At 41.5% G+C, this 12,854-nt stretch overlaps 2 protein-coding genes across 4 annotated transcripts; one reads left to right on the plus strand and one right to left on the minus strand.

The window, feature by feature from the left end:
• Positions 1–862: 862 nt before the first annotated feature.
• On the minus strand, positions 863–3,569 carry LOC132569548 (small ribosomal subunit protein uS12-like). 3 transcript variants are annotated; one of them, XR_009555273.1, is made up of 4 exons: positions 3,437–3,569; positions 2,698–3,034; positions 1,727–1,843; positions 863–1,592 (listed from the first exon to the last, which is right to left on the minus strand). XR_009555273.1 is itself a non-coding variant. In XM_060235740.1 (3 exons), the coding sequence occupies exons 1-3, from the start codon at positions 2,704–2,706 to the stop codon at positions 1,458–1,460; spliced, it is 261 nt and encodes an 86-aa protein (XP_060091723.1). In that variant the 5' UTR covers positions 2,707–3,029; the 3' UTR covers positions 863–1,457. The 3 variants fall into 3 exon arrangements, 1 of the variants encoding a protein (XP_060091723.1); XR_009555272.1 differs by having other exon boundaries at positions 3,381–3,562; XM_060235740.1 differs by lacking the exon at positions 3,437–3,569 and having other exon boundaries at positions 2,698–3,029.
• A 381-nt stretch (positions 3,570–3,950) lies between these two features.
• On the plus strand, positions 3,951–10,037 carry LOC132569549 (small ribosomal subunit protein uS12). Its single transcript, XM_060235742.1, has 4 exons — positions 3,951–4,156; positions 5,655–5,814; positions 6,462–6,582; positions 9,844–10,037. Exons 1-4 carry the CDS (start codon positions 4,153–4,155, stop codon positions 9,988–9,990), a joined length of 432 nt encoding a protein of 143 aa, XP_060091725.1. The 5' UTR covers positions 3,951–4,152; the 3' UTR covers positions 9,991–10,037.
• Positions 10,038–12,854: the final 2,817 nt, after the last annotated feature.

Consider the following 12,854-nt stretch of genomic DNA (forward strand, 5'->3'; position numbering starts at 1 on the left):
ATTCATTCCAAATACTGCACAAAATGTGCTGTACCCAAGTAAGGCCAGCTACACTTATGGGACTATCTTACTGCTTGCTGAACTAGAATCTGGGAGATCCAAGTTCCAATCCCTACACTACAACAGAAGCTTGCTGATGGACCTTGGGCTAGTCACTCATTCTCAGCCTAACCTGCTTCACAGGAACCTTTAATACCAACTAAGTTTAATTCTGGGTATAACCTTTTGTGTGCATCTGATGAAGTATGCATTCACGTGGAAGCTTATACCCAGAATTAAACTTTGTTGGTCTTAAAAGTACCACTGGCCTTAAACTTTGTTCTAATGCTTTAGACCAACACAGCTACCTACCTGAATCTGCCTCACAGGGTTACTGAGGATGAACTGGAGGAGAGAAGAATGATTTAAGCTGCTTTGTGCACCCACTGGAGAAAAAGGCAGGGTATAAATGGGATCTAAAAAACCCCTTATGCCTGAGGTTGATAGAGCCAGGTCTTCTGGCTCTGTCAATACAAAACTGGACTCTACTTTACCAGATACAATAGTATTCTGTCCCATTCAGTCATTCACTGAGTAGGACTGGCACCTGTTAAGTGTTTAACGTCATCCAACCAGTGCTGTAATACATGGAGAATACCACTAGGAACCCAGGACAAACATAGATCAGAATACTTAACTGCTGTAGATATCCTCTGAAGCTGGATTAGACTGTCTGACTGAATAAACCCATTTGTATAATCAGATTGCTCCCAGTCTCAAATTCTCTTAAATTATAACCTCAGCATATGAATATTAACTAAAAATTTAAAAGAAATCTTCATGCATGGCTCTACAGTCAGGAATTACTCACCAAGTCAACTCCTGCATCAAATCTCACAGGTTTTAATAGAACAACATAAACTACATCACATTTTTAAACTAATCAATGGGAATACATCACATCAAGCCTCTATGATTGCTGCAAGACTCATGTATGAGCTTAAATTTTCCAGCGTTTTCCTACTGACAGAAATTCTTCCACCCTTTCAGTTACACAGTTAACGAAACTGATATGGTTCTGTGTCTTTTCACAGTTCAATATTTCTTTAAAGCTCATTAATATTTTGAGATTTAAATTAGTTTTATTTCTTTGGTTAAAAAATAGTCTTTTGCAATTTATGGTGCAATCTTATAGAAAATTACCCTATTCTGCGCAGATTGCACTGTTAGACTGCAATGCTATATGTATCTACTAGTCAATAGGCTTCAGTGAATTCACTGGGGCTACTTTAAATAAGTTTGCAATCAGGATGTGAGAGTCCATTCAGAAGATTCATATAACCCAAGCTGCTCAAGATAGTCAGTTCTTTACAGGATAATTCCTCCATGTTATAAAAAAAACTACACAATTATACAACAGTCCATAGAAGCCCTTTGTTAGATGAAGATTACTAGAGACTTAAGCAGCATCACAGGAATTACGATCTTGGTCTCTCTTTCTTGCCTTTGTACAAAGCTAATAGAGAAACACTGGCAACTTTGAAGCGAACTCCCGGGATGTCACCAACAGCATGACCCTTCCGACCAAAGCCAGCTACCAGGACTTCATCATTCTATATAAAAAGAAAACAAGGAATGCTTATTCACCACATTTACACAACCAAAAATATCACTTTCCCTCATTTGAACTTAAAAGTACTATATCTTAACCAACACTATTCTTAATTGTTCTCCAAATGGGAATTACCTCAATGAAATTCAAACAACCATCATTAGGAACAAAAGCTGCTATTTTCTTGCCATTTTTATAAGCTGGACTCTGACACATCTCCTGATGGCTGAATTTGGCTTGGCCTCCATGCCACTGAAACACACAAAGTGAAAAGAGAGCTCTCGTTATGAGAAATATTTCCACAAATTGAGTTTAGTAATACATAATTATCCATATTCAAAACTGTGATCACAGCTGGGACTTAAATTTGTCTTAAGACTAAAATGAAAACCCAAGACTTTAACACAAAATCCTTCCAATAGTGGTGTTTTAGAAAAAGTAACGCTGGCATAGTGCTGGACACAAAGAACACTATTTATAATACAGATTTAAATAAATGTATGGATTCTTGCTCAGAAGTATCCTGAATTCAATGCAACTTACTCTAAGCCTTAATTATATACAGGGAAAAACCAAGGGGAAAATCTTACTTTTACTTAAGGTAAATTATATGTATTAAATCTGAAAAAATATTACAGACAAACAACCGCTTCTGACCTGCACCAGCCTCCCTTTTTAAACTAGACTAATAGGTGATTTTGTGGACAATATGCTGATATAACAATGCAACAATCAAATTGTTATCTGTAACCTACGAATCTTTATTTTTGAATACATCCCATTGAATTCAACAGAATGATGTATAAGTAAATATAAATAGAGTTGGATTCCAAAATTGTTATCTGTACCTTATAAATGCAGCAATTCACATCGTAATTCACAATGATATCAAAGGAATTAGAAAGACCTAATTTTACAGATGCTTGGAACTGGAAGCATATGCAATAAGCTATGTGGATAAGGAACAAGATAAACATATAGTAAAAATAACATGGTAGAAGTATACTGCACTAAGATGACCTGAAGTCCTTACTACGGGAGGCAAAAAGTTAGAATTCGCAGACCCTTTTGTCAAGGTGTCATTTACACTTTTCCCAAGACAATACCTTTGGCATGAGAAGCACCACCAAAGGGGTTGGCCTTCAGAGCAGTGCCCAGGTAAGCCTTTTTGTACTGTTTGTCATGCCATTTTTGATCCCGCGATTATTCCACATGTATCACTGATAGGGTACTACTCTGGTCCGCTCAGTCATCTCGGTTAAGAGTCAGGCGCGGCGAGTTGTCCTGCGGGGTCCTCCAAGGCTGCACGGAGGGAACGTGGGGACTTGTGGGTCTTTCTCTGGAAAGCGGTGTGGCAGCATGGGTGAGTGGCAGGAGGGAGGCGCCTGCGCTGTAGGCGATGACTGCACAGCTTCCTGGCAGTACGAAGCCCACGGCACTTACCTAGAAAGCAAAAAGAGAGACAAAACTGACAAAATCTGGTTTACACAATAAGGAAAGTGAAGAAGCAGAAGCCCAAGGTGATGAAATGTCCCTTCATACTTTATATGCAGCATCACTTTCTGTGTTCTCTGTTATGTGAACCACAACCAACCTGCAAATATGAGACGCTTACACAACACGATCAGCCAACAGAGTAATATCTCTGTAATGTAATAAAACAGGAGCCCTGCAACACCTTAACGACTAAAAAAAAAAATGTGTCCCTGGACAAGCATCCATCAGATTTATTTTTGTTACGATCTTAAATCAGTCAATAGCAGATAAATCTACAATTTCTCCCTGGTACCTTATAAAATCACATGGAGCCGTTTATGCGAAGAAACATCTGAAGAAAGAACCCACCACTGGCAGAAGAGGAATGCCTATTCACCGCTTCCAAGCTTCCGCCGTCTCGCCCACCCCTGCCAAACTATCACAGGCAGGAGCAGCTTTCCGCTGCACTAGACCCAACCCGCACCCATCGCCTACAGCGCAGGCGCCTCCCTCCTGCCACTCACCCATGCTGCCGCACCGCTTCCCAGAGAAAGACCCACAAGCCCCCACGTTCCCTCCGTGCAGCCTTGGAGGACCCCGCAGGACAACTCGCCGCGCCTGACTCTTAACCGAGATGACTGAGCGGACCAGAGTAGTACCCTATCAGTGATACATGTGGAATAATTTCACCGACACCTCAAATTTAGTATCAACGGGGGGGAGGGGGGGAATTAAAACGACATCCAGTTCCATGTAACACTGGAAATGCTAGTGAGAGCTGCAGATGATTTTTAGGCATTAAAAAACCCTTCTATCTCTGGCTTGACACATTGGGCAGAAACTTCTCTTGCGTATCACTCACGCAGAGCTGAGAACATCCGTCGTCCGCCTACAGATTGGGAAATTGTGGACTACGACTCCCACAATGCATCGCTCAATTGGATGATGCACGACGGGTAATGCTTCTCTGACCAGGCACTCAGTTAGTCAGCCACCCTCGCGAAGCAGGTCCTTGGGGCGGGGAGACTGTAGCGCGCTGAATTGTGGGTCTTTCTTTTGCCTCTTCGGGCTCGGCGATCGGCAGGATGGGTGAGTGGCTCTGGCTGGGGAGGCCCCCGTTGGGGGAAAGCGCGGAGACCGCGACAACAGCGACCATGTGGGAAAGGCGACTTATGTATCTGAATGCGCCACATGCTCCTCCTTTCCCAATAATTGGCGTTTCTCGCCCTCTGGAGGAGGGAGCCACGCGGACAGCTTGCATGGAGACAGGCCTCAGTGTGACGGAGGACAACCTAGTGCCTCGTTCAGGCACGAGGGCTGAGAGGAATCGAGGCGAAAATCTGCTTCAGCCGCCAGCCTGATTTCTGTAGTGTCCTCGAAAGCATTCTCCTTTCAGAATACCAGGCTATTGCGATGAGGTGTTAGTGACCACGTGGTGGTAGTCCAATAGTGGAAAGGCGGTGTGAGCAAAATTTTACCTACCTTTCTCTCGTTTGATATGGCTTCTTTTTGGATAAAGAGAATACACGTGTATTGTTAGTGGATCATCAAATCATTTGTGTTTCTTAAAATTACGGTATTCATTTGTATTATTTCTTTAAAGATCACAAAGTGGTGATCATACGTTCCTCTTCTACCCAGTTTTATCCCCATAATTACTCAGTGAGATGTGCCAGGCCCAAAAAGAGCTAGAGTTGGCAGCTGGTTGTTGGCAACTAGTAGAAGGATCTGGTCAAGTGAAGATGTAGAAATTGAGGCACAAGATACCATTTTTGCCTTCATGTTTCCTCCCACAGCTTACTTGAGCTGTAGTGGGGAGCAGGGAGGATCAGTGGTGGGGGTCCTGCTGGAAGTGAGTATGTGACGTTCTTAGCAGAGAGTGAGGAGTCCAAAGCCACCATGAGCCCCAACCCAGGTTTTAATCCAAAGCAGTAATCACTGCACGCACAAATGGGCAGTGCATTCCACTACACCAGAAGAACATGAAGCAGAGAAACAAGTGATTCTCATAGCTCAGATAAGCTGTCTATAGAGACTTTTTAAATGGCCCATTCTCAGATTTGCACTGAAAAATTATATTAAAATACTAAAAACACAAGAAGTGACATAGCAGAAGCATGAGAGAAGTTCTCTTTCTTGCCCAGAGGAAGCTTTTATGCATAACCTGTTTTGTTTGTAATGCCTTTATATAGTATTCTTTTTTTTAACCTGTTGTTTTCAGTGGTGTAGCTGTGGTTCTCTTGGAACAACCAGATTTTGTATTTCGAAGGCATTTCATGAAGTGGCAGGTTAATTGTTAGCTATTTTATTTATTTTAGTAAATTTCTATTCCGTCCATTCCCCATAGGGCTCAGGGCGGAATACAACATATAATAAAACAATAAAATGCAATTAAAACATTTTAAAACAGACAACTCAACAGCACTCAGATTACCATGACATGTTGGTTGTTTTGAATCTAGCATGTTGGTTGTTTTGAATCTTTTTATACTGCATAAAAGAGGGTTGGAATAGTTGGATTGAGGCACTTAAATTCTGTGAGTTTATATGCTGTTATCATAATATTTTCGAATGCACTGGTTCTTAGGTAAGTGTCGTGGGCTTCGTACTGCAAGGAAGCTGCGTAGTCACCGCCGAGACCAGAAGTGGCATGACAAGCAGTACAAGAAGGCTCACCTGGGCACTGCTCTGAAGGCCAACCCCTTTGGGGGAGCTTCCCATGCCAAAGGAATTGTCCTGGAAAAAGTGTGAGTTTCATTTTGTAATTCTTCGTGGCATTACTTTTGACAGAAAGAATGTATCCCAGTTCCTGTAAAGAGTGTTGCACCATACAATTGAACTGGCAATATAAATGCATCTTAAGTATCTGTGATTACAAATACATTAATACCTATTGCTTTTTTAGCATCTAATAATAAGGAAACCTTAGCAGGGCTAGCACTAGAAAATTGCAGCTCTCAGCTTAACTGACTTTCTAGATTTTTTTATTTGGTAATTTTGTACTGCCTGTGCAATAAAATGAATAAAAACCAATAAAAGGAAGAAATAATAGTTAGTGGAGTCAGTCTCTTCATTTGAAATTACATAACTTTTTCTTGTAAAGAAAAAACATGTAAAGTTTATATATCTTAAAGGAACATTGACACTTGTGGACCTCTACTGAAGGGTTCAGTTATATTAAATAATACTTAGGGACTTCTTTCACAACTATCATCTCTTGAACAGTTTCTCACTTGAATGAATCTAGGAGGTGCATGTACATGGGTATTCCTTTTGATAGTACTAGTTAGGTTTGTTATTTCTGCAAAATACGCATCTAACTTCAATGAATGTGGTTGTCCCGACCATAGTTGTGACAGTAAACACATGTGCATCTTTATTGTTTCTATTTTAGTGGTGTAGAGGCTAAGCAGCCAAATTCTGCCATCAGAAAGTGTGTCAGAGTCCAGCTCATCAAGAATGGCAAGAAAATAACAGCTTTTGTTCCGAATGATGGTTGTTTGAACTTCATTGAGGTAAATACTTACTAGCTCTGCAGAAGAACTATACATAAAGAATAGTTCTTCACTAGTACATCTCATTGTTCTGAAAATGTCAGAAATGGGGGTAAAGTGTACCTTGTGACACCTTAAAGACCAACTAATTTAGTTTGGTATAAGTTGTGATGAGACAGAGCCTAGTTCATCAGCTGCATGAACTATTAGGCTAATCCGGCAGCTCTACCAACTGCATGTAACTATGCATCTGACAAGCAGAATCTGGCTCACAAGAGCTTATGCCACAATAAGCTCATGAAAGCTTATCCTCACCACCACCTCATAACAATGTTATAATAAATTATGATTTAAGCCTCTGAGTTGTCTTAATGGACAAACAACCTATGACTGTACAGGGATGGGTTTGGACAGTTTTAGGGGCTCACTTCTCCAAGAAGGTGAGTGCTATTTCAGAAGGGTATAGGAGCTATCACTGTCAACCTAGATGCCTTGGTAAGGAGCCTAACGGAAGCAAAATGAAGCCGAATCCCACTAAGATAGAGACAATGCTGGTTGGAAAAGCTGATAATCTGGAGACATTGCCATTTTTGACTGAGGTAGCCCTATCGTTGGCAGAAAGCTTTGGACTTGATTCTATTGATGAACAGGTAGATCAGCATTGTTGCCAGAAGTATCTTCTTTCTGTTATACCTGGTGCATAAAATGATGCCCTTTGCTGATCTATGCTACTTTGACTTTAAGGCTGGATTACTTTTTACTTTATAAAGGCCACTTACAAATGGTTTTGCAAGTGATGTTATCTCTTAGGCATTTGATGTTTGCATTGTAACATTGGTCTTAGAGTATTTACATGGGCTGCCTATATGTTTTGGGATTCAGTTTAAGTTGTTTAACTTTTAGAGCCTTAAATAGTCTGCATCACTTCCTACAGGGGAGTTAGAACTATGCCAGCCTGTTCCAGAACTTTTTACAGTGATAGCCCTGGAGAAGGCGGCAAGTAGAGGTTTGAGCTTCACTCTGCATTTCACAAACTGTGAAAAACAATAAGAATATTTTGTTTAAAAGAAGTTTTAATCTGAACTAACTCTACTGATGTATTTGACGTAACACTTGTGATTTTTGCACTGTTGCCCTGAAATACAATGAAGTGAGTCGGATCCCATCATAACTCTTATGTAAGGCATACAATTTAAGTTTTCTAGGGCCATGTACTACAAATGTTGGGGCTGCCTTTCTTCCTGTACTGCTCTAAGATTGTTTAAGAACTGGTGATAGATCAGTACCAAGCAAGTGTGCATCGTTAATACCAGGAGGAGTTGTTTTTTTTCCCAAAGAACCAAGTTTATTTTAAAATATTTAGGTCTTGCTTTTCTGCCAGGAACCAGGGCTCAAAGTTGTGTAGAGCAGGGTTTTCCAAACTTTTTTTTCCCATAGCCGGTTATTTTTACACTCCTCCTTCGTGGCCCACTAAAATTTGGGAGTGGAGCCAGGAGACAGGAATTATGTCATTTCCTGTAGTGTCAAGGACCAAATCATGTCACTTCCTGGGCACACTGAACCAAAACGCCACCTTTTCCTGTGATGTCACTTCCAGGGCACTCCCCCAAACCTGCCTCTTCTTCAGAGGTAAATTTATTTTCAGAAAAATCTCTGAAATTCATGCTGAGCCAAAATGGGGGTGGAAAGTCGGCGGTCCTCTCTCTTCACCCCCACACCTGCATGCACCTATCTGTTTGTGTATTCTTCTCCAGCTTGCAAGCACTCCTAATGCCCATGTTCAATTGCCTGCACTACCTAAAAATCCCTTCCTCAACAGCGCTGGCCAGTGTATGAAGTTGGGAGTGCTGTTGCCATTGCCATCAGGAATGCCAGCACTGTAGCATCCACACTGGGCCCTAGCAGCTGCTCTACCTCAAAATATGCTGTCACATTTCGTAGGCCCTTCCTTCAGCTGCTACTACTGGAACCCTGCCTCAAGCTACAACCAAGCTTGCTTGGTTTCAAGAAAATCTTTCAACAGTTATTTTTCCTACTTTTCTTTGGTTGAAACACTGGGAAATTGCTATGAAAGGTAGCAGAGAATTGTACTGCAGTTAATGAATTAATTTCAAGTTATATGAATTTCATACAAGCTTTTCTGCAGTTATCCCAAAAGGATATTTATGAAGGACTTGCAACTTTTTTACTGGCTGTGTTTCCCATACCTTTAAAAGCAACCTGTTGTGCAGATACTTAGCCAGTGAACTACTTTTATCCTTTTTTAATATCTACAGGAGGAGTTTAATTTTGGTGTCAGACAGCTGTTGAAAGCAGAACCAGTAAAATGGTGCCAAGTTCATAGTACCATCTCTTCCAATGCTGTTGAGATATAATCTCCAATAATCTCCTTCTGCCCCACACCTCTTACTCTCACTCACTCACACAGAAATCTCATAGAAGGCCACCTGGCTAGAACTGGGGGTGCCAACTTTTCATTGGCAGAGCTACTATGTCTGCAACAACAGTATGATGAAGAAAAGTTTCATCCAATAAAAATTAAAAAGGGAAAGAATGAGATGGAAGGAAAGGAAAAGAAAGACATGGAAAGAAAGAACATAAACATAAGAGGAGCCATGTTGGATCAGGCCAGTGAACTATCCAGTCCAAAATTCCCTCATACAATGCCCAAAAAGCACCAGAATGTCCACCAGTGGGGCCAGGGCACTAGAAGCCTTGCCACTGTTGCTCCCCCCCCCCAGCACCAAGAATACAGACAGAGCATCACTTGCAGGGAAAGAAAGGGGGGGGGCGCAAAGAAAAAAAAGCCTTCCTCACCATCAGATGACCCCAGCCAGTAAAAATTCTGCACAACGTTCGTTTAGTAAAAGAAATAGCTACTGGAATGCCCACTCCCTGCCCCTCCCAGCTGAAAAAAAACACACTCTTCTTTGCCGCCCAAGCCTCCCAGGAAAATCTCCCCAAAAGAACATACTGCAAGGCACATGAAAGCTCATACCTTGAAGAACTTCATGGGTTTAAAGTGCCAGTGGATGCAAGCTTTTCTCTCAAACACTGGGAGCGGGGGAGAAGGAAGGATAGGCAGCCCAGCTCCTATCTGCACAACAAAGGAATGGGGCGGGGCTAGCTTTGGCTTTTCCTGTGACCCGGTAGTGAGGCTTCCATGGCCCCGGTACCTGGTCACAACCCTGCAAATGGGGAACACTGGTGTAGAATATATATACATATACACTAGTTCATATCAGTATAAGTATAAATTGACATTTTATTGTTTAATTACAGGAGAACGACGAGGTTCTGGTAGCTGGCTTTGGCCGGAAGGGTCATGCTGTTGGTGACATTCCTGGAGTTCGTTTCAAGGTTGTCAAAGTAGCAAATGTTTCTCTGTTAGCCTTGTACAAAGGCAAAAAGGAGAGACCAAGATCATAAAATTCTTTCTGAATCTTTTAAGATGGTCAATAAAGTTTTCTCGTAAATTCTTTTGTGCCTGTTACTGTTTGGAATTGTGCTTTTTAGCAGTTGTCTGCCAATCATATCTTGGTTAACTTAGGCTGCAGTCGTAAGAATACTTTCCTGGAAGTAAGCATCATTGGATAAAATGAGGCTTACGTCTGAGTAGACCTGGTTCAACTTGTTCCTGCAGTATTGCTATTATTAAAGGAAAGGTTTATGTTATTAATTCCATAGATCTTCATCATGCCCCAGTTTAATTTCAATTTATTTGCCTTTTAAAGAGAGACCAGGGCTTTTTACTCTTCCCCCCCCTCATAGGAAATCACTCAAGAATTCATCATGCAACTCTACTTTTTGGATTGCCTTTCCAGGTTGCAAGTGTAGGATAGCTAGTGGAAGTGTTCCATCATGCTTTCACTCATTTGCACTTGAGTAACACCTAGGAACAATTTTGCCATGAGATGAACTATTTGCCTTGGAGTACCTCTAAGAGAGGGAACTTTGCAGCTGTTGAGTCAACTTATAATTTCACCTCTAACTTTGCCACTTTACTATTTCCTTGAGTCTCCATTATGAATGTTAAACAGTACTAGTCCTCATGTGGATCTTTCATGGAACTCGGTTTATTATGGGTGAAATCCACGGTACCATGAGCAAGTGTTAGGTTCACAGGATGAGAATTTTCTGGTCGGTCCTTCCCCGCCCCACATACACACCACCATGGGTCTGCAGACAGAAGGTAAGTACAAAATAATGGAAGAGGGATCCCCGGATGAACTGACTTTGGGCAATATGGAGGAGTGGCTTGGCTGCTTTTTTCTTTTGGTGTATTCATTTACCTTTTGCTAAAAAAAAATTATGCTTATTCCTATCCTCTGGTTTTGTTTTTAACTAGTTAAGACAAAGTGGGTTGTAAACTAAGGGTTTAGCTTCTGGCATCTATCCATCTGCTGCAGTTAGATGAATTGCCAGAGGCTACATTTCCCTGGCTTATTTAACGTGAACCAAACATCCCGTTATTTTCACAACCTGCTCTCAGCCTGTGACTACTAAACAAAATTGTTTAAGCCCCACTGATTTGGCTAGAGTATATTTAAGGCATATTCTTAACTTAGGAGTTTGGCATTGCTTATGTACATTGATATTTTGAAAATTTTGGGTGGTGGGGCAGAGGAGTTAGGAGAAAAATAAGAGAGTTGGTAGCTGCTGACAGAACAGCTCCCCCGCCTGCAGCCCTTGTGACTACTGTGACTACTGGCTTCCTTGCCTATGTTAGTCGGGGAGGGGTGGAATCTCTGACTCTCTCTTTTGCAGTTTGCAATTTTATGTTTTATTATTTTATTTTTACATTTTTAAAAACCTATTTCCTGCCCAGGAAAAAAAATGAGACTGAAGTTTTCGACTCTGCCCAAAATCATTTTGGAAACCCCATGCTCATCTTACATTTTTAAAAATTATTCTTTTGGATTTTTTCTGTGGAGGCGACATTTCTCTGTGGGGGGCATTGCCCCCAAATTACCCCTCCACCCCATGGCTACGGACCTGCCTATTATTCATGGTACCTGCTGTCACAGTAGTGGGAAAGGCAGCTTCAAAGCATTCTAGAGTTTTATCCTAAGAAAATGACTCCCCCTCCCAATTCTTTCCAAAAGACCTTTTAAAAATCTTCCACTCAGTTCTCTTCTAACCAACCACTGTATTAGTGGCAGCCTGGACAATGTTGCCTTGATACAAGCCATCTTGAGAACATGTACAAGGTAGAACTGTCAGGTGACATTCCCTACTTAAAACTGATGGATTCAACTCTGAGTAAGGGATGTCAGAACTTTACTTTGTAACTAAAAAGAAGGGTCATTAGATTTACATGAAAAGTACTTGACAGAAGCCATGCGTTTCAAATCTGTAATGATAAATCCTGAATGATTCAGTAGTATTGCTTCCTGCAGAAATAGAAGTCAGTTTGGTGTAGTGGTTAAGTGTGCGGACTCTTATCTGGGAGAACCGGGTTTGATTCCCCACTCCTCCACTTGCACCTGCTGGAATGGCCTTAGGTCAGCCATAGCTCTGGCAGAGGTTGTCCTTGAAAGGGCAGCTGCTGTGAGAGCCCTCTCCAGCCCCACCCACCTCACAGGGTGTCTGTTGTGGGGGAGGAAGGTAAAGGAGATTGTGAGCCGCTCTGAGACTCTTCGGAGTGGATGGCGGGATATAAATCCAATATCTTCTTCTTCTTGTTGTTTGAATAGGCATCTGCTGATGCCACATAGCAAGCAGAAGCATTTTACCTGCTTGATAGCCAATTAGAATGGGTCACCACAACCCAAAGGTGTGCAAAAAAATGTATTTTTCAGGCTTGGGTATTTTGAACCCCCCAAATATTGGTATTTCCTGGTATTCCTGAATCCCAATACCTTTTCATTTTTTTTTTAATAATCTCTCCCACTTGTGTGGGGCTCAGAGCAGTTTACAACAGTTTGGCTCAATACCATATAAAAACAAGTTAAAAACCATAAACTCACAATATTTTTAAAAATTCAGAAATTTTTAAACACTTTAAAACAAGATGGCAATTCATTCAATCATGGGAGGGTGCCAGGCAGATGTGGAAAACTCACTGGCCTCAACCAAAGGCCTGGTGGAACATCTCTGCTTTGTATACCCTGCTAAACTTTTAATAGATCTAACAATGTCACTCAGAAAGTTCCACCAGGTTGAGGCTAGGGTGGAGAAGATCCTGAACTTGGTTGAGGTCAGCCTGGGATATCTTTTGGGCCAGAGACCACCAGAAAGTTCTTATTGGCTGATCCTAATGCCCTTCAGAGGACATACTGGGAGAGGCGGTC

The sequence above is a fragment of the Heteronotia binoei genome, chromosome 4 (assembly GCF_032191835.1).
Source record: "Heteronotia binoei isolate CCM8104 ecotype False Entrance Well chromosome 4, APGP_CSIRO_Hbin_v1, whole genome shotgun sequence".
In the NCBI taxonomy this organism is placed as follows: domain Eukaryota; kingdom Metazoa; phylum Chordata; class Lepidosauria; order Squamata; family Gekkonidae; genus Heteronotia; species Heteronotia binoei.

What these genes read in the sequence shown, in the direction of transcription:
- LOC132569548 (XM_060235740.1), bottom strand. An exon ending in GTTGTTTGAATTTCATTGAG is followed by an intron (nt 1,593 to 1,726) that starts GTAATTCCCATT and finishes CTTTTTATATAG; the next exon opens with AATGATGAAGTCCTGGTAGC.
- LOC132569549 (XM_060235742.1), top strand. An exon ending in GGAATTGTCCTGGAAAAAGT is followed by an intron (nt 5,815 to 6,461) that starts GTGAGTTTCATT and finishes TTTCTATTTTAG; the next exon opens with TGGTGTAGAGGCTAAGCAGC. An exon ending in GTTGTTTGAACTTCATTGAG is followed by an intron (nt 6,583 to 9,843) that starts GTAAATACTTAC and finishes GTTTAATTACAG; the next exon opens with GAGAACGACGAGGTTCTGGT.